This window comes from Rhinoraja longicauda, chromosome 37, assembly GCF_053455715.1.
Source record: "Rhinoraja longicauda isolate Sanriku21f chromosome 37, sRhiLon1.1, whole genome shotgun sequence".
Classification (NCBI taxonomy): Eukaryota; Metazoa; Chordata; class Chondrichthyes; order Rajiformes; family Arhynchobatidae; genus Rhinoraja; species Rhinoraja longicauda.
In genome coordinates, this window is record NC_135989.1 from 17,426,697 (window position 1) to 17,447,303 (window position 20,607).

The 20,607-nt window shown below is 44.6% G+C and overlaps 2 protein-coding genes across 2 annotated transcripts in view; one reads left to right on the forward strand and one right to left on the reverse strand.

The window, feature by feature from the left end:
* Positions 1-473: 473 nt before the first annotated feature.
* On the reverse strand, positions 474-3,765 carry nxnl1 (nucleoredoxin like 1). The gene is made up of 2 exons (XM_078429616.1): positions 3,360-3,765; positions 474-1,441 (listed from the first exon to the last, which is right to left on the reverse strand). Exons 1-2 carry the CDS (start codon positions 3,683-3,685, stop codon positions 1,165-1,167), a joined length of 603 nt encoding a protein of 200 aa, XP_078285742.1. The 5' UTR covers positions 3,686-3,765; the 3' UTR covers positions 474-1,164.
* Positions 3,766-14,936: 11,171 nt separating this feature from the next.
* Positions 14,937-20,607, forward strand: part of tecrb (trans-2,3-enoyl-CoA reductase b) — a 37,886-nt gene continuing 32,215 nt past the window's right edge. Inside the window, exon 1 of the mRNA XM_078429615.1 lies at positions 14,937-15,079. Coding sequence (XP_078285741.1) covers positions 15,065-15,079 — 15 coding nt within the window. The 5' untranslated portion in view covers positions 14,937-15,064. The remainder of the gene's footprint in view (positions 15,080-20,607) is intronic.

Sequence of the window (20,607 nt, forward strand, 5' to 3'; positions counted from 1 at the left end):
CTGTTCCTTCTAGTTGTAGATTCCACAACCCTGGGGAAAATACTGTTCACTTTATGTCAGCCCCTTTGGAGTATGGGAGGAAACCGGAGCACCCGGAGAAAACCCATACAGGGTTTCTCTGTACAGGCAGCACCTGCAGTCAGGATCGAACCTCTGGGTCTTTGGCGTTGTAAGGCAGCAATTTCGTAAGTTCATAAGTGATAGGAGCAGAATTAGGCCATTCGGCCCATCAAGTCCACTCTGCCATTCAATCACGGCTGATCTATCTCTCCCTCCTAACCCCATTCTCCTGCCTTCTCCCCATAACCCCTGACACCTGTACCACTGTGCCGCCCAAATACCAACAGGAGGACAAGTAAAACAGTTATTAATTGTTAATTAAATTAAACTTAATTACTCTCAACTGCAAAGCCACTACATTTAAAGAAAGAGGTCCCACAGTTTGAGACACTCTGCTGATGATTTTGTCTCCGACCGTCTTTGAAACTAATTATACTGAGGGGCTTGAAGGGCAATTTACCACTTTTGATAAAGATAACATCAGCACGCTTCCCTCAATCAGGGTACATCAGAGCTGTGACAGTAGAACAGAGAATCAGTCTGAAGAAGGGTCTCTACCCGAAACATCACCTATTTATTTTCTCCAGAGATACTGTCTGACCCGCTGAGTTGCTCCAGCTTTTAGTGTCTATCTCCAGAGAATACCACCACGCAGGTGAATCAATGTACAGGTTCCCGGTGGACAGGATAGCAGCTGATGAGATGGCAGGTTGAAGAGGATGATTGGATAGTTGCCCACTATGACTAATTACTCAAATGGACTGGAGAGGAATTTTAGTGTTATTTTTTTCTCTCTCTACTCGGGTGGCAAATTATTTATTCGGGAGCAGTGGCAGTGTCACAACAAGTGTCAAGGTTAGAAACAAAGGTTAGATTATCTCAGCTGCACACTAATCTAGAGCTGAGATAATCCCCCTCTGCTGAGGGGTTGGAAAATTATGGAGGGAACTTCACATATTCTCAAGAGAACGATTTCCTGCAATTTTGAATTAATTGTTGCTCCAGGGATCTGCAAACATTAGGGAATTAAAATGTGGATGTCCTGGAATGGAAGTTGGATACAGCCAAGAAGGATGAGGGAAAGGATCATGAGTTCCATGCTGGTCACTCGGTTTCATCATCCATCTCTGTAGTCGCCTTTTTAATCTTGTACTTGAGCTGCCTTAAGGGGTCTGTCATACTCTTCCAACTCCAGCCCTCGAAATCTTCTGCCAGCAGGAAATTCCGGTCAATGGCGTCAGATACTTCCCACCAATTCTTGAAACAATTTACTCCCATCATCGAGATCTCTGCCACTCCGTTCCTGCTGATAACATCTCCATTGGGTTTGAGAATAATGATGCACGGGATTTCTTTGACGTCATACATTCTTTGTAAGTCTCTGGAAGGACAAAAGATAAACGTTCACTTGCATCCACGCTACCTTAAAAGAACATGTCAGGATTTTGGTTACCTTTCACCAATAGTTTAGTTTAGTTTATTGTCATGTATACCAAGGTACAGTGAAAAGCCTTTGTTGCGTGCTAGCAGTCAGCAGAAAGACAATACAATCTCGATGATCTCAATGAGCCAGCCACAGGGTCTTGACCCAAAACGTCATCTATTCCTTTTCTCCAGATATGCTGCCTGACCGGCTGAGCAACTCCAGCATTTTGTGTCTATCATCCACAGTGTACGGGTACATGATAAAGGGAATCACGTTTAGTGCAAGATAAAGTCCAATAAAGTCTGATTAAAGATAGTCCAAGGGTCTCCAGTGAGGAAGATTGCAGCTCAGGACTGCTCTCTAGTGTTGATAGGATGGTTCAGTTGCCTGATAACACTTGGGAATAAACTCTTTCTGAATCTGGTGGTGTGCGTTTTCACTCTTCTGTACCTCTTGCCTGGGAGAGGGGAGAAGAGGGAGTGACCGGGGTGAGACTGGTCCCTGATTATACTGGTGACTTTGCCAAGGCAGTGTGAAGTGTCGAAGGTATCAATGCAAGGGATGGTGGTTTGTGTGATGGTCTGGGCTGCATCCACAGTTCTCTGCAATTTCTATACTAATATTCAGCAGCTAACAAACATTTGAACTGCACGTTTGGAAAATTTAGAACGTGGGATAATATAGAACTATTGTAATCGGGTGAGCGATGGTCTGCCTGGTGGGCCGAAAGGGACTGTTTCCATGCTATATCTTTAAATCAATCATAATCACTGTTCCACAAGCAGTGTACAACCCAATCTTTCGGATCAACATCCTTTGAACCTCTGGCAGCTTCTCCAGTTTGATGCTGACTATCTGTAGGAAGGCACAGAGCTATAAGTACCCCACAGTCGTGGCAAGCTTGAGAATAAGGGGTAGGCCATTTAGGACTGAGATGAGGAAAAGCTTTTTCAGCCAGAGAGTTGTGAATCTGTGGAACTCTCTGCCACAGAAGGCAGTGGAGGCCAATTCACTGGATGTTTTCAAGACAGAGTTAGATTTAGTTCTTTGGGCTAATGGAATCAAGGGATGTGGGGAGAAAGCAGGAATGGGGTACTGATTCTGGATGATCAGCCATGATCATACTGAATGGTGGTGCTGGCTCGAAGGGCCGAATGGCCTACTCCTGCACCTATTTTCTATGTTTCTAAGTGAGTGCTTGAACAATGAAGCCCAGTGACGTTAAAATTCAGCACCATTAACCAGACATTGTTCGGCCTGCGTTTGATCAGCAATATTTGCTGTAGACTTGGATTGTTGGGTTTGACCCCCTGAGAGGCTTCTGATTTGTAGTAAGCTACTAATTTGAAGCACATGCTGAATTCCAGAGCCTGCCAGGACTTTTCCTTAGTAAAGAGGTTTCCCCAAAGAGATTGTAAAGAATGCTTGTAAAGAGGTGATTGATAAGAAGTCAAACTTGGAAAACTTCAAGGATACCTAGCTACCAGCTTCGACTCTGAACAGAAGTGACTAATATAGAAATATACTGTCATACAGCAAAATATTTCAAGAAGTTTCACATACAAAACATTGATACAGCCACCTGGGAAGGTCAGGACAGGGGAAAGTCTGAAGAAGGGTCTCGACCCGAAACGTCACCCATTCCTTCTCCCCAGAGCCTGGCTCCCTAAGTTACTCCAGCTTTTTGTGTCTATCAAGGGGACTGATGGCTTGGCCAGAGAAAAGTACGAAGGAGAACAGACCAGGAAGAATGGGTGGTCGTGGGGGTGGGGGGTGGGGGTGGGGGGTGGGGGTGGGGGGGGGTGTGCGTGTGCGTGTGCGTGTGCGTGTGTGTGTGTGTTTGTTTGTTTGTTTGTTTGTTTACTTACCTTACCTTTTGTACTTGTCCTGGAAAGGTATGAAGAGCCACCTCGTGTGCAGCGTTTTGAGGTACTGCTGCTGCTGTTTCTCGGTTGCGTCCTGGGATACGTAGATCAGCACCAGCTGAGCCGCCCGCAGGATGTAATACTCGTCCATCAGGCGGTTGGAGAAGGCCTGCAGGGCCGGGGCAAACTCCCGGCATCGGGGGCAGTCCTTTGAGCCAAAGTACAGCAGCACCACCTTGTTGCGCAGTTTGTTGTCCAGCTGCAGCGGTGTGTCCAGCTCGTCCCTGGCCCTGTTGTTCTGTATCAACGTTCTCCCCGTAAACAGGTCTCCCATGGCCACCGGCCGTCTCTGCAGCTACCTCCGCCTCCAAATCCGATTTATTCAAGCGGGATCTTTACGTATGCTGCTTTAATTCCCCATCCCACTCTGACCCAGCTTCTCACATGCTTCCACTGAAGCTCAACGTAAGCCTAAGTAATTGCATTTAATGTTCTACTGGGCATTTTACAGCCTCGTGCCTTCAACATTGAATCTGATTTAGTAACATTGAACTTCATAGAACCACAACGTTGAATCACTCATAAGTACCTCTCCTCTTCATACCGGTGATCTTTACTCCCCCCTCTTAGTCCTGATGCGGGGTGTTGACCCGAAACCTCCCTACTTATTTTCCCCCACGGACACTGTTCGACCCGCTGAGTTCCTCCAACAGATAGTCTCGTCATGTTCATAAGTGACAGGAGCAGAATTAGGCCATTCGGCCCATCAAGTCTACTCCGCCATTCAACCATGGCTGATCTATCTTCCCCTCTTAATCCCGTTCTCCTGCCTTCTCTCCATAACCCCTGACGCCCGTACTAATCTTGCTCCAGATTCCAGCATCAGGGAGGTGAATCTGTGGAATTCATTGCCTCAGAAGGTTGTGGAGGCCAAGTCAATGGACATTTTTGAGGTGGAGGTTGATAGATTCTTGATTAGTACATTAGTTGAGGAACAAATGTTGTCCAGGACACCAGGGACCAGTTAGTTCCCTGCTCGTCTTTATGTGGCGATTAGCCATTGTTTAGGTCCATTTCAGAGAGCAGAGGTTTCTCACGAGAGAAAGTGGGAAATGGTATACGGTCTGTGAATTTGAACAGAAGACTGGCAAAAATTCATCTGAGCGTTGTGATCTGAATGGGAAATGAGGATCATTTATTGGATCATAAATAAAGTTGGAGTTTCATGCCACGCCCAATCAATTCCTTTGACACCAGTCTGAGGAAAGAAAATGGAACATTTGGTAATGTTTATATGAGCAGATTAAAGACCGAGACAGTGAGTTGAAATGGCAAAGAGACAAGGAATGCAAACAAATGGTCTGATTTAAAGACAGCTGTTGGGCAAGTTTCCATTCTTTCCAACAGATGTTGCCAGTGTGGTTTCTGAATGAATATTAAATTTAGGATTTGGATTGGATAGTTGGACAGTATTAAATGGATAAGAATGCAAAATGAGTTAAAAAAAACCTAGGATTGGCAGACAACCAAACAATGACACAGAGGGAGTGTGGAAAATAATATATTAGGGACATCAGAATAACTCAAGGAATCTTTTACAATTAAGTTGGAGGCAAGAGGAGGTTCAGAAGTGATGTGGTCTCTTGAAAATTGATGTTAGTGAAACAGTGGGACAGCGGATGAAGCTGCTGTCAGTACCCCAGGTTTAATTCTAGCCAGGTTATTTATGTGGAGTTTGCACGTTCCTCTTGTGATCATGTGGATGTCTGCGTTTCATCTTACAGACCAGAGATGGTGGGTCACTTGGTTACTTTAATGTAGTGGGTATAAGAAAATAACTGCAGATGCTGGTACAAATCGAAGGTATTTATTCACAAAATGCTGGAGTAACTCAGCAGGTCAGGCAGCATCTCAGTCTGAAGAAGGGTCTCGACCCGAAACGTCACCCATTCCTGCTGAGTTACTCCAGCATTTTGTGAATTAATGTAGGTGGGTGGTTGGAGAATCAAGGGGTAGGTCAGAGAGAGTAGGTTGCAGGGAAGAAAGTGGGGAAATGGGATTGATGTGATTGCTGTGAAAGTCAGCATGGAGTTTGAAGCACCGAATGACCTTCAATGCCATAAGGGAATATGAGAATATTTAAAGTCAGATTAGTTTATGACCATAAACTAGGATGCAATGAAATTCCTTGTTCACATGAAGCTCTCAAAATAAATAGCATACATAGAGTAATGATAAATACAATAATAAATACAACAGTGCAATAACAGCAGAGTGGTGCAAAGTTTGTAGTGCAATCTGAAGCATTGCAAAAAATACTGAAGAGCAATAGCTGGGTGAGGTGGGGTTAAGAGTAAGAGTATGTGGCATCAGGGAAGGGGATGTGAAAGAGCTGTTTGGTTCAGGAGTCAGATGCCAGTGGGGGAGAAGCTGTTCTTAAGTCTGGATAATTCTTTCAAGCTCCTCTATCTTAGACAATAGACAATAGGTGCAGGAGTAGGCCATTCGGCCTTTCGAGCCAGCACCGCCATTCAATGTGATCATGGCTGATCATTCTCAATCAGTACCCCGTTCCTGCCTTCTCCCCATATCCCCTGACTCCGTTATCCTTAAGAGCTCTATCTAGCTCTCTCTTGAATGCATTCAGAGAATTGGCCTCCACTGCCTTCTGAGGCAGAGAATTCCACAGATTCACAACTCTCTGACTGAAAAAGTTTTTCCTCATCTCCATTCTAAATGGCCTACACCTTATTCTTAAACTGTGGCCCCTGGTTCTGGACTCCACCAACATTGGGAACATGTTTCCTGCCTCTAATGTGTCCAACCCCTTGATAATCTTATACGTTTCGATAAGATCTCCGTTGTACGTCCCCGATAAGATCTCGTTGTACGTCCCCGATAAGATCTCGTTGTACGTCCCCTTTTCCTAACTTGACACCATTCAGATAATAATCTGCCTTCCTATTCTTACCACCAAAGTGGATAACCTCACACTTATCCACATTAAACTGCATCTGCCATGCATCCGCCCACTCACACAACCTGTCCAAGTCACCCTGCAACCTCATAGCATCTTCTCCCAGAATGTAGAAGAGTTTCTGCAACAAAATTCTGATTTGCAGCAGCACAAAACTTATGCAAACATAGTTCTGTGGATACTTTTAAAAAAATCAGAAAGTTCAATAAATCAGAAAAACGCACCAATATAGTGTAAAAATAACCGCAGTGCATTAAGTGAAGAAGTGAAGTGAAGTCCAAGTAGGAATTTCATTATTCTATCTGGGTCATATGACAATAAAACACTTTTGACTTTTAAAAGACACAAAATACTGGAGTAACTCAGTGGGACAGACAATATCTCTGGTGAGAAGGAATGGGGATTCCTGTTACTCCATCATTTTGTGTCTATCTTTGGTTTAAACCAGCATCTGCAGTTCCTTCCTACTCTTGAATCTTGAAATGTCTTGTGTTGGTGCTAGGAATAGATGCTCTGTCCTATACTATGCAGTATAATGTGGATAAGTGTGAGGTTATCCACTTTGGTGGCAAGAACAGGAAGGCAGATTATTATCTAAATGGTGTCAGATTCGGAGAAGGGGAGGTGCAATGAGACCTGGTTGTGTTTGTACAACAGTCACTCATCTATTGCATCCGCTGCTCTAGATGTCAACTTATTTACATCGGCGAAACCAAGCGCAGGCTCGGCGATCGCTTCGCTGAACACCTGCGCTCGGTCCGCATTAACAAAACTGATCTCCCGGTGGCCGAGCACTTCAACTCCCCCTCCCATTCCCAGTCTGACCTTTCTGTCATGGGCCTCCTCCAGTGCCATAGTGAGTCCCACCGGAAGTTGGAGGAACAGCACCTCATATTTCGCCTGGGCAGTTTGCAGCCCAGTGGTATGAACGTCGACTTCTCCAACTTTAGATAGTTCCTCTGTCCCTCCCTTCCCCTCCTCCTTCCCAGATCTCCCTCTATCTTCCTGTCTCCACCTATATCCTTCCTTTGTCCCGTCCCCCTGACATCAGTCTGAAGAAAGGTCTCAACCCGAAACGTCACCCATTCCTTCTCTCCCTTGATGCTGCCTGACCTGCTGAGTTACTCCAGCATTTTGTGAATAAATCGATTTGTACCAGCATCTGCAGTTATTTTCTTATAGTCACTGAAAGTAAGCATGTATGTACAGCAGGCGGTGAAGAAAGCTAATGGCATGTTGGCCTTCATTGCGAGAGGTTTTGAGTTTAGGAGCAAGGAGGTCCTACTGCAGTTGTACAGGGCCCTGGTGTATTGACCGCACCTGGAGTACTGTGTGCAATTTTGGTCTCCTAATTTGAGGAAGGACATTATTGCGATTGAGGGAGTGCAGCGTGGGTTCACCAGGTTAATTCCCAAGATGGCGGGACTGACATATGATGAAAGAATTGGTCGACTGGGCTTGTATTCGTTGGAATTTATAAGGATGAGAGCGAATCTTATAGAAACATAAAATCCTTAGAGGATTGGACAGGGCAGATGCAGGAAAAATGTCTGAGGAAAGAAAATGGAACATTTGGTAATGTTTATATGAGCAGATTAAAGACCGAGACAGTGAGTTGAAATGGCAAAGAGACAAGGAATGCAAACAAATGGTCTGATTTAAAGACAGCTGTTGGGCAAGTTTCCATTCTTTCCAACAGATGTTGCCAGTGTGGTTTCTGAATGAATATTAAATTTAGGATTTGGATTGGATAGTTGGACAGTATTAAATGGATAAGAATGCAAAATGAGTTAAAAAAAACCTAGGATTGGCAGACAACCAAACAATGACACAGAGGGAGTGTGGAAAATAATATATTAGGGACATCAGAATAACTCAAGGAATCTTTTACAATTAAGTTGGAGGCAAGAGGAGGTTCAGAAGTGATGTGGTCTCTTGAAAATTGATGTTAGTGAAACAGTGGGACAGCGGATGAAGCTGCTGTCAGTACCCCAGGTTTAATTCTAGCCAGGTTATTTATGTGGAGTTTGCACGTTCCTCTTGTGATCATGTGGATGTCTGCGTTTCATCTTACAGACCAGAGATGGTGGGTCACTTGGTTACTTTAATGTAGTGGGTATAAGAAAATAACTGCAGATGCTGGTACAAATCGAAGGTATTTATTCACAAAATGCTGGAGTAACTCAGCAGGTCAGGCAGCATCTCAGTCTGAAGAAGGGTCTCGACCCGAAACGTCACCCATTCCTGCTGAGTTACTCCAGCATTTTGTGAATTAATGTAGGTGGGTGGTTGGAGAATCAAGGGGTAGGTCAGAGAGAGTAGGTTGCAGGGAAGAAAGTGGGGAAATGGGATTGATGTGATTGCTGTGAAAGTCAGCATGGAGTTTGAAGCACCGAATGACCTTCAATGCCATAAGGGAATATGAGAATATTTAAAGTCAGATTAGTTTATGACCATAAACTAGGATGCAATGAAATTCCTTGTTCACATGAAGCTCTCAAAATAAATAGCATACATAGAGTAATGATAAATACAATAATAAATACAACAGTGCAATAACAGCAGAGTGGTGCAAAGTTTGTAGTGCAATCTGAAGCATTGCAAAAAATACTGAAGAGCAATAGCTGGGTGAGGTGGGGTTAAGAGTAAGAGTATGTGGCATCAGGGAAGGGGATGTGAAAGAGCTGTTTGGTTCAGGAGTCAGATGCCAGTGGGGGAGAAGCTGTTCTTAAGTCTGGATAATTCTTTCAAGCTCCTCTATCTTAGACAATAGACAATAGGTGCAGGAGTAGGCCATTCGGCCTTTCGAGCCAGCACCGCCATTCAATGTGATCATGGCTGATCATTCTCAATCAGTACCCCGTTCCTGCCTTCTCCCCATATCCCCTGACTCCGTTATCCTTAAGAGCTCTATCTAGCTCTCTCTTGAATGCATTCAGAGAATTGGCCTCCACTGCCTTCTGAGGCAGAGAATTCCACAGATTCACAACTCTCTGACTGAAAAAGTTTTTCCTCATCTCCATTCTAAATGGCCTACACCTTATTCTTAAACTGTGGCCCCTGGTTCTGGACTCCACCAACATTGGGAACATGTTTCCTGCCTCTAATGTGTCCAACCCCTTGATAATCTTATACGTTTCGATAAGATCTCCGTTGTACGTCCCCGATAAGATCTCGTTGTACGTCCCCGATAAGATCTCGTTGTACGTCCCCTTTTCCTAACTTGACACCATTCAGATAATAATCTGCCTTCCTATTCTTACCACCAAAGTGGATAACCTCACACTTATCCACATTAAACTGCATCTGCCATGCATCCGCCCACTCACACAACCTGTCCAAGTCACCCTGCAACCTCATAGCATCTTCTCCCAGAATGTAGAAGAGTTTCTGCAACAAAATTCTGATTTGCAGCAGCACAAAACTTATGCAAACATAGTTCTGTGGATACTTTTAAAAAAATCAGAAAGTTCAATAAATCAGAAAAACGCACCAATATAGTGTAAAAATAACCGCAGTGCATTAAGTGAAGAAGTGAAGTGAAGTCCAAGTAGGAATTTCATTATTCTATCTGGGTCATATGACAATAAAACACTTTTGACTTTTAAAAGACACAAAATACTGGAGTAACTCAGTGGGACAGACAATATCTCTGGTGAGAAGGAATGGGGATTCCTGTTACTCCATCATTTTGTGTCTATCTTTGGTTTAAACCAGCATCTGCAGTTCCTTCCTACTCTTGAATCTTGAAATGTCTTGTGTTGGTGCTAGGAATAGATGCTCTGTCCTATACTATGCAGTATAATGTGGATAAGTGTGAGGTTATCCACTTTGGTGGCAAGAACAGGAAGGCAGATTATTATCTAAATGGTGTCAGATTCGGAGAAGGGGAGGTGCAATGAGACCTGGTTGTGTTTGTACAACAGTCACTCATCTATTGCATCCGCTGCTCTAGATGTCAACTTATTTACATCGGCGAAACCAAGCGCAGGCTCGGCGATCGCTTCGCTGAACACCTGCGCTCGGTCCGCATTAACAAAACTGATCTCCCGGTGGCCGAGCACTTCAACTCCCCCTCCCATTCCCAGTCTGACCTTTCTGTCATGGGCCTCCTCCAGTGCCATAGTGAGTCCCACCGGAAGTTGGAGGAACAGCACCTCATATTTCGCCTGGGCAGTTTGCAGCCCAGTGGTATGAACGTCGACTTCTCCAACTTTAGATAGTTCCTCTGTCCCTCCCTTCCCCTCCTCCTTCCCAGATCTCCCTCTATCTTCCTGTCTCCACCTATATCCTTCCTTTGTCCCGTCCCCCTGACATCAGTCTGAAGAAAGGTCTCAACCCGAAACGTCACCCATTCCTTCTCTCCCTTGATGCTGCCTGACCTGCTGAGTTACTCCAGCATTTTGTGAATAAATCGATTTGTACCAGCATCTGCAGTTATTTTCTTATAGTCACTGAAAGTAAGCATGTATGTACAGCAGGCGGTGAAGAAAGCTAATGGCATGTTGGCCTTCATTGCGAGAGGTTTTGAGTTTAGGAGCAAGGAGGTCCTACTGCAGTTGTACAGGGCCCTGGTGTATTGACCGCACCTGGAGTACTGTGTGCAATTTTGGTCTCCTAATTTGAGGAAGGACATTATTGCGATTGAGGGAGTGCAGCGTGGGTTCACCAGGTTAATTCCCAAGATGGCGGGACTGACATATGATGAAAGAATTGGTCGACTGGGCTTGTATTCGTTGGAATTTATAAGGATGAGAGCGAATCTTATAGAAACATAAAATCCTTAGAGGATTGGACAGGGCAGATGCAGGAAAAATGTCTGAGGAAAGAAAATGGAACATTTGGTAATGTTTATATGAGCAGATTAAAGACCGAGACAGTGAGTTGAAATGGCAAAGAGACAAGGAATGCAAACAAATGGTCTGATTTAAAGACAGCTGTTGGGCAAGTTTCCATTCTTTCCAACAGATGTTGCCAGTGTGGTTTCTGAATGAATATTAAATTTAGGATTTGGATTGGATAGTTGGACAGTATTAAATGGATAAGAATGCAAAATGAGTTAAAAAAAACCTAGGATTGGCAGACAACCAAACAATGACACAGAGGGAGTGTGGAAAATAATATATTAGGGACATCAGAATAACTCAAGGAATCTTTTACAATTAAGTTGGAGGCAAGAGGAGGTTCAGAAGTGATGTGGTCTCTTGAAAATTGATGTTAGTGAAACAGTGGGACAGCGGATGAAGCTGCTGTCAGTACCCCAGGTTTAATTCTAGCCAGGTTATTTATGTGGAGTTTGCACGTTCCTCTTGTGATCATGTGGATGTCTGCGTTTCATCTTACAGACCAGAGATGGTGGGTCACTTGGTTACTTTAATGTAGTGGGTATAAGAAAATAACTGCAGATGCTGGTACAAATCGAAGGTATTTATTCACAAAATGCTGGAGTAACTCAGCAGGTCAGGCAGCATCTCAGTCTGAAGAAGGGTCTCGACCCGAAACGTCACCCATTCCTGCTGAGTTACTCCAGCATTTTGTGAATTAATGTAGGTGGGTGGTTGGAGAATCAAGGGGTAGGTCAGAGAGAGTAGGTTGCAGGGAAGAAAGTGGGGAAATGGGATTGATGTGATTGCTGTGAAAGTCAGCATGGAGTTTGAAGCACCGAATGACCTTCAATGCCATAAGGGAATATGAGAATATTTAAAGTCAGATTAGTTTATGACCATAAACTAGGATGCAATGAAATTCCTTGTTCACATGAAGCTCTCAAAATAAATAGCATACATAGAGTAATGATAAATACAATAATAAATACAACAGTGCAATAACAGCAGAGTGGTGCAAAGTTTGTAGTGCAATCTGAAGCATTGCAAAAAATACTGAAGAGCAATAGCTGGGTGAGGTGGGGTTAAGAGTAAGAGTATGTGGCATCAGGGAAGGGGATGTGAAAGAGCTGTTTGGTTCAGGAGTCAGATGCCAGTGGGGGAGAAGCTGTTCTTAAGTCTGGATAATTCTTTCAAGCTCCTCTATCTTAGACAATAGACAATAGGTGCAGGAGTAGGCCATTCGGCCTTTCGAGCCAGCACCGCCATTCAATGTGATCATGGCTGATCATTCTCAATCAGTACCCCGTTCCTGCCTTCTCCCCATATCCCCTGACTCCGTTATCCTTAAGAGCTCTATCTAGCTCTCTCTTGAATGCATTCAGAGAATTGGCCTCCACTGCCTTCTGAGGCAGAGAATTCCACAGATTCACAACTCTCTGACTGAAAAAGTTTTTCCTCATCTCCATTCTAAATGGCCTACACCTTATTCTTAAACTGTGGCCCCTGGTTCTGGACTCCACCAACATTGGGAACATGTTTCCTGCCTCTAATGTGTCCAACCCCTTGATAATCTTATACGTTTCGATAAGATCTCCGTTGTACGTCCCCGATAAGATCTCGTTGTACGTCCCCGATAAGATCTCGTTGTACGTCCCCTTTTCCTAACTTGACACCATTCAGATAATAATCTGCCTTCCTATTCTTACCACCAAAGTGGATAACCTCACACTTATCCACATTAAACTGCATCTGCCATGCATCCGCCCACTCACACAACCTGTCCAAGTCACCCTGCAACCTCATAGCATCTTCTCCCAGAATGTAGAAGAGTTTCTGCAACAAAATTCTGATTTGCAGCAGCACAAAACTTATGCAAACATAGTTCTGTGGATACTTTTAAAAAAATCAGAAAGTTCAATAAATCAGAAAAACGCACCAATATAGTGTAAAAATAACCGCAGTGCATTAAGTGAAGAAGTGAAGTGAAGTCCAAGTAGGAATTTCATTATTCTATCTGGGTCATATGACAATAAAACACTTTTGACTTTTAAAAGACACAAAATACTGGAGTAACTCAGTGGGACAGACAATATCTCTGGTGAGAAGGAATGGGGATTCCTGTTACTCCATCATTTTGTGTCTATCTTTGGTTTAAACCAGCATCTGCAGTTCCTTCCTACTCTTGAATCTTGAAATGTCTTGTGTTGGTGCTAGGAATAGATGCTCTGTCCTATACTATGCAGTATAATGTGGATAAGTGTGAGGTTATCCACTTTGGTGGCAAGAACAGGAAGGCAGATTATTATCTAAATGGTGTCAGATTCGGAGAAGGGGAGGTGCAATGAGACCTGGTTGTGTTTGTACAACAGTCACTCATCTATTGCATCCGCTGCTCTAGATGTCAACTTATTTACATCGGCGAAACCAAGCGCAGGCTCGGCGATCGCTTCGCTGAACACCTGCGCTCGGTCCGCATTAACAAAACTGATCTCCCGGTGGCCGAGCACTTCAACTCCCCCTCCCATTCCCAGTCTGACCTTTCTGTCATGGGCCTCCTCCAGTGCCATAGTGAGTCCCACCGGAAGTTGGAGGAACAGCACCTCATATTTCGCCTGGGCAGTTTGCAGCCCAGTGGTATGAACGTCGACTTCTCCAACTTTAGATAGTTCCTCTGTCCCTCCCTTCCCCTCCTCCTTCCCAGATCTCCCTCTATCTTCCTGTCTCCACCTATATCCTTCCTTTGTCCCGTCCCCCTGACATCAGTCTGAAGAAAGGTCTCAACCCGAAACGTCACCCATTCCTTCTCTCCCTTGATGCTGCCTGACCTGCTGAGTTACTCCAGCATTTTGTGAATAAATCGATTTGTACCAGCATCTGCAGTTATTTTCTTATAGTCACTGAAAGTAAGCATGTATGTACAGCAGGCGGTGAAGAAAGCTAATGGCATGTTGGCCTTCATTGCGAGAGGTTTTGAGTTTAGGAGCAAGGAGGTCCTACTGCAGTTGTACAGGGCCCTGGTGTATTGACCGCACCTGGAGTACTGTGTGCAATTTTGGTCTCCTAATTTGAGGAAGGACATTATTGCGATTGAGGGAGTGCAGCGTGGGTTCACCAGGTTAATTCCCAAGATGGCGGGACTGACATATGATGAAAGAATTGGTCGACTGGGCTTGTATTCGTTGGAATTTATAAGGATGAGAGCGAATCTTATAGAAACATAAAATCCTTAGAGGATTGGACAGGGCAGATGCAGGAAAAATGTTCCCAATGTTGGGGGAGACCAGAGCCAGGGGTTGCAGTTTGAGAATAAGGAGTAGGCCATTTAAGACTGTGATGAGGAAAAAACATTTTCACCCAGAGTTGTGAATCTGTGGAATTCTCCGCCACAGAACGCAGTGGAGGCCAATTCACTGGATGTTTTCAAGAGAGAGCTAGATGTAGCTCTTGGGGCTAACGAAATCAAGGGATATGGGGAGAAGGCCGGAACGGGGTACAGATTGTGGATGATCAGCCATGATCACATTGAATGGCAGTGGCTCAAAGGACCGAATGGCCTCCTCCTGCACCTGTTGTCTATGTATCTGTGTTTCTATGTCTCTATGTTTCTGTCCTTACCATAAAGCCGCATCCTGATTGGCCGACGGAGCAGACCGTCCTCTCCTTTTGATTGGTCCCGGGAATTCATTTGCGCGCAGTCTATTGGCTGGAGGCGGAAGGTCGGGAATTCTGGGCGGCGATTGGGCCGTCGAGGTCACGGGGTGATTGGTTCTGGGGGAGCGAGTCGGTGATTGGCCGTCTGGTGACCGTGGCCCCTCCCCCTGCCGCCACCGCGCAGTCACGTGGTTGGCGCGGAGCCGGCGACCGTTGGGCGGTTTGGAGTTGGCGGCGGCGGTTGCTCACCAGCGGCGCCATGAAGCATTATGAGGTGAGCCCCAGATGCCCGCCGGGCGTTAGGTCGGCCAGATGCTAACAACGAGCGGGCATGAGTGAAGCGCGTCGTGTCACGGTCCCCCATTGTTGTAAAGCCCCGGGGAGGGGAGGGTTAAACCTGCCGCCTCAAAGCCGTCGCCGTGCAGGCGCATGCGCCGCTGATCGCCCGACACCGCGCACGCGCGACCCGCTGTGCGCAGGCGCGATGCCGGCACCGCCGGTGCTACTGACACCGCGCACGCGCGACCCGTCGTGCGATCTCGCTGTGCGCAGGCGCGATGCCGGCACCGCCGGTGTTGCTGACACCGCGCACGCGTGTCTGCCCCTCTGAATGACCCATGTTCAGAGATGGCGACATCATGTGGGTTGAGTCCAGAGTCAAGAGTGTTTTATTGTCAAGAGATTCAAGATTCAAGATAGCTTTATTTGTCATCCAATATTGGACGAAATTCAGTCACCCACAGTCCAACAATAAAAGCACTAAATAGGCATTAAAATTACACAACCCCAAAAACACACAAAAAAAATAAACATCCATCAAAGAAACATCCATCACAGTGAGTCTCCTCCAGTCCTCTCCTCACTGTGATGGAAGGCCACAATGTCTTTCCCTTCTCCTGCCGTCTTCTCCCGCAGTCAGGTTGTTGTGGTTGCAGGCCGCGCCGCGTCATAAGTGATAGGAGACGAATTAGGCCCATCAAGTCTACTCCGCCATTCAATCATGGCTGATCTATCTCTCCCTCCTAACCCCATTCTCCTGCCTTCTCCCCATAACCCCTGACGCCCGTACTAATCAAGAATCTATCTATCTCTGCCTTTAAAATATTGATTGACTTGGCCTCCACAGCCTTCTGTGGCAGCGAATTCCTCAGATTCACCACCCTCTGACTAAAGAAATTCCTCCCCATCTCCTTCCTAAAGGAACATCCTTTTATTCTGAGGCTATGGCCTCTAGTCCTGGACTCTCCCACTAGTGGAAACATCCTCTTCTTCACATCAACTCTATCGAGGCCTTAGATAGAACAATGAAATTCTTACTTGCAGCAGCACAACATGGGAAGGAATTTGTAGAGAAACGTGGGTCTCAGTTGAATGCTACTCTCTGATACTTAAATGCTGACTCCTCTTTCTACCATTAAAACTATGGTAGAAAGTGGATGTGGAATTTATGATTCATTTTTATGGCATCATGTTATGCAGTTCCTAATCATTCAAAGTCAGCATTTTGTCACCGCTGAACCAGGCACGGTGGATGTCCATTTATACCGCGCCTGCATTGTTGCCATGTCTGTGAGATTAAGATAGACTTGCATTTTCAAATATTTTATCATAATGTTAATGGTTCAATTGCTTCTTTATTGCCACGTGTACCAGGTACAGTGAAATACATTTTTGCATACAGCTCAGCAAAACTATTCCTGTACACAATCGCCCCGGTCAGTACAGTATGTACAGTGTAGCCCACCGAGTTCACTAATGTTATGATATCCCCAATGACTTACTTTCTTCAAGGAGCAGTTGATATTACAATGTGGCAGCTGACCTGTATGCAGAAAGTGTGTAGGAAAGTACTGCAGATGCTGATTTAAATCGAAGATAAACACAAAATGTTGGCGTAACTCAGCGGGGCAGGCAGCATCTCTGGAGAAAAGGAATGGGTGAAATTTCAGGTCGAGACCCTTCTTCAGACTGATCATACATTTCTGTACACAGAGAGTGTTCACAATTAGCAAAATACAAGATAATCTGTTTGCAATTTAAAAAACAAAATGTTGCAAATGCTGAAAGTAGAAACAAGGAACTGTTTCAAGCTGGTTTACGCAAAAGGACACAAAGTGCTGGAGTAACTCAGCGGGTCAGGCAGCATTGTTTTCGTTCGGGACCCTTCTTCAGACTGTTGGAAATACACACCAGGTCCAGGTCTGATGGTTGAAATAAGTGTTAATTACTTGGGTACAACTCTTCTTTGTACCTCATAATTCTGAGAATGAACTGACCAAAATCTACCAGAAGTCCACAGACTTCTGCAACTAGATTAACTATACTTCTGAAGAAGGATCTTGACCCGAAACATTCCCTATCCATTCCCTCCGTAGATGCTACCTGACCCATTAAGTTTCTCCAGCACTTTGTGTTTTGCATACGATATTTCTCTCCTGTTTCTATATGAAATTCCAATTTTTCCGCTTCTTTGATGCCTTGGTGCAATTTCCACATCGGTGGTTTGGATTTGAGATCTGTTCCAATGGGAGGCACAGTGGCCTAGCTGGTAGAACCGCTGCCTCACAGCGCCAGAGACTTGCGTTTGATCCTGATTTCATGTTCTGTGTGTGTTGAGATTACACATTCTCCCTGTGACTATTTGGGTTTCCTGCGTGTGCTCCGGTTTCCTCCCACATCCCAAAGATGTGTGAGTTTGTAGGGTAATTGGCCTCTGTAAATTGCCACTAATGTATAAAGAGTGGATGAGAAGGTGGGATAACATGGAACTAATGTGAATTGTTGTTGTTCAGTGGTCGGTATGGAGTTGGTGGGCTGAAGGGCCTGCTTGCATGCTGTATGTTCCAATCCAATTACAATAAAAATCTGATCATAGTGGATCTAAACCCAGTCTGAGCCCTTACTGCAGAATATCGTTCTTGGACACTTGAGACCAAAAAAGGACACTCCAAAGCCAGATGTGACAGAGGCATATCTAATGGCAACACCTAGGAAGGTGCCCCATGATCCTGGTCAATTTCAAGTATTGCAACTAGCTGATGCCAAATCAAACTGAAATAAATGCATGAAAATACAACAGGTCGGGTGATTTATAAGGAGTGAAACCAAGTCAATGTTTCAAGTCACGGAGCCTTCAACACATTGAAAAGACAATCATGTTTTAATTTGCAGAGAGATGGCAGGTTGGAGACCAAAATTGCCCAGATAACAAATACTTTAAATGCCAGTAGATAGAGAGAGAAGGGAAAATAGAAACAAATTGAAACAGAAATATGCAGCCGCATTTGCAGAGAACAATAGGCTTGTTACTTAAAACCGTTGAGTCCTAACTTGCCTAAGAGTTCATGGAACGTGACCCTTATGCAAGTCAGGAAGTGGCAGTACATTGATATGGAAATCAAGTAAGAACACCAGTGTGAAGTGTTGGTGGTGTTATGGATGCGGAGGAACCTGACAGCAGCTCTGCTGACAAGCACAGGATTTGTTCACCCCTCTATTCCCATATGTCAACAACCAGCTGTTTTGTCTTGCTGACATCAAGTGCGACGTTGTTGTCAACGTGACACAAGGTTCCTGATCTCTCCTTCCCCTACTCGGTCTTGTTATTGTGGTTGGATCCAGCCAATGACTGTGGTATCATCAATGAATCTAAAGATCAAACCACAACTTTGCGATGTGGAAGAAAACTGAAGTACCTGGACAAAACCCACAAGTTTACTTACTGCACAAAGGATAGAGAGAATGTGCAAACTCCACACAAGCAGCATTGAGGTCGGGGTCAAACCACAAGCTCTGGAACTGTGAAGGTTGCAGCACCTCTGCTGCTTTACCATTATGAAACCCTAAGATGCTGCCAATTATATATGCAAATAGTTCTATCATATAATGTAGCTGCATGCAATCCTAATTGCCTTCTGTTCGTTCTCACCAACAGAAATATTCACCTGAGTAAAAGTGTTGTTGCAATTATTAAGTCATCGTGAGAACTTGACTTTACCCTTGTAATCGTTTTTGAGAATGATACAGGTCTCTTGTGCCTATGCCACCATCAGAAAGAGTTACTGATTGTATTGCTATGCCATATCTTCTGTTTTAAATATTTATCTAATTCCATTTTGCAAGTTGCTGTTGTTTCAGCATCCACCCCCCTTTCTGCTAATCAATTCTAGATAATAAAAACTTATTGCCTGAAACATTTCCCGCTACTTTTGCAAACGTTCACACATCTGTATCTTTGGATGTGGATGTGAACTGATGCCTTCCAGGAATTTGTCGGGGAATGTGCAGAAGCTGTTAAGTACCATGCTACAGGACATTGTACCCCCAAGAGCTGCAGGCTGAATGAAGCCTGGTTGGAATCTAATTGCAGGTGGTTCTGCTATAAAGCAATAGTTGCGTTCCTAAGAAATCTTGAGTAATTAAAAAATGCATTACATAAACAACAGAGAAAAGAAGTGAGGGGCTAGACTGTTTCAGACTCTCAATAACAAAGTTATTCGAGAAGATTCAGAGGAAATTTGCTAGCGTGGTCCAGGAATGATAGCGTTTAGTTTCAAGGTTAATTTGGAGGTGCTGGATTGTTCTCTGACCAAAGAAAGTTGAGGGGAGACTTGATTGCAGATTTAAATAACATTCCCACCAGGTGATGCTACAAGGCTTGGGGTACACGGATGTAAGGCTTAGACAAGAGATGTGGGGGAGTGATATGTGCATGAATTTTATTACACACAAGTGGCTATGACCTGAAGCACTTGCTCCAGAGGGTGGAGCCAGTGAAGATGAGCAATGATTTCAGAAGGAAATTTGATAGGAGTTCACAGGGCTGCAGGAGGCTGGCATGGGCTTGATGTGCTGAATGGCCTCCTGTGCGTAATGACTCCAATTCTGATAAAGGCCTGATTGAAAGCTTGGAAAGGATCCATGAACCAGCCTTAATTCTATGGGTTTGATTGATGGGTTTATCTAATGAGTGTGCCTTGTGGAATTTAAATAGTAGTAAAAATGGGCAATGCCTTTGCTAACTTAAACCACATGGAAGTTTCTATTAAGTGTCAAGAGGTTTTCTTGGAAAGAACATTTCTGAAACTTGAGGAATGTCGGGAGCAGTTTGGCGAGGACCAGAGAAAGATTTAGTATTAATACAACAGAAACCAAAGCTGGAAGCCATCACCGCTACTGGTAACCAGCTCAGACTCTGATCATTAGTTATTTTGACAGCGTAGAGTATACGTGAGAACACGCAACCCCAGAAAAGAGGAATTGACACACGTGTAATGACAAAGAGAACACGGCAAGCTAATGGCCGGGGTAATACCAACTCATCGCGCCCGCCCCGCATCATGAATACTGAGGCATCCAAACACTTCCCAGCGCTTCCTGCAGATGTGATCTCGGGGGATGGACAGAAAACTTGTCTTTTCAAATAAAAGGCCAATGTCATGGAATCTGGTCCAGGAAATGAAATGGACAAGATTTCTGCGAGGCAGTGCATTCTGCCCAAGTCACAAACCGTGTCGGGGAAGTGGCTAACACAAAGCTGTCGAAATTTAGCGCGACATGCAAGGCTTGGTCGGACAAGTAAGGAGAAACGGAACATGTTAACAAGCATCATTTTACATTTGGTGTAAGTGTCTGTGCATAAATCTTTTGAAATCTGCAGTGCTGAAATTCAAGTAAAACACGAGTGTTACCTCACCTGGATTGTTTTGTTCATTTCTGATCATTGTGTTTTCGGGACGGTGAGGGTGTAAAAGTTTTTCAGGATATAGTTTATGGAAATTAGACTTTAGAGATACAGCGTGG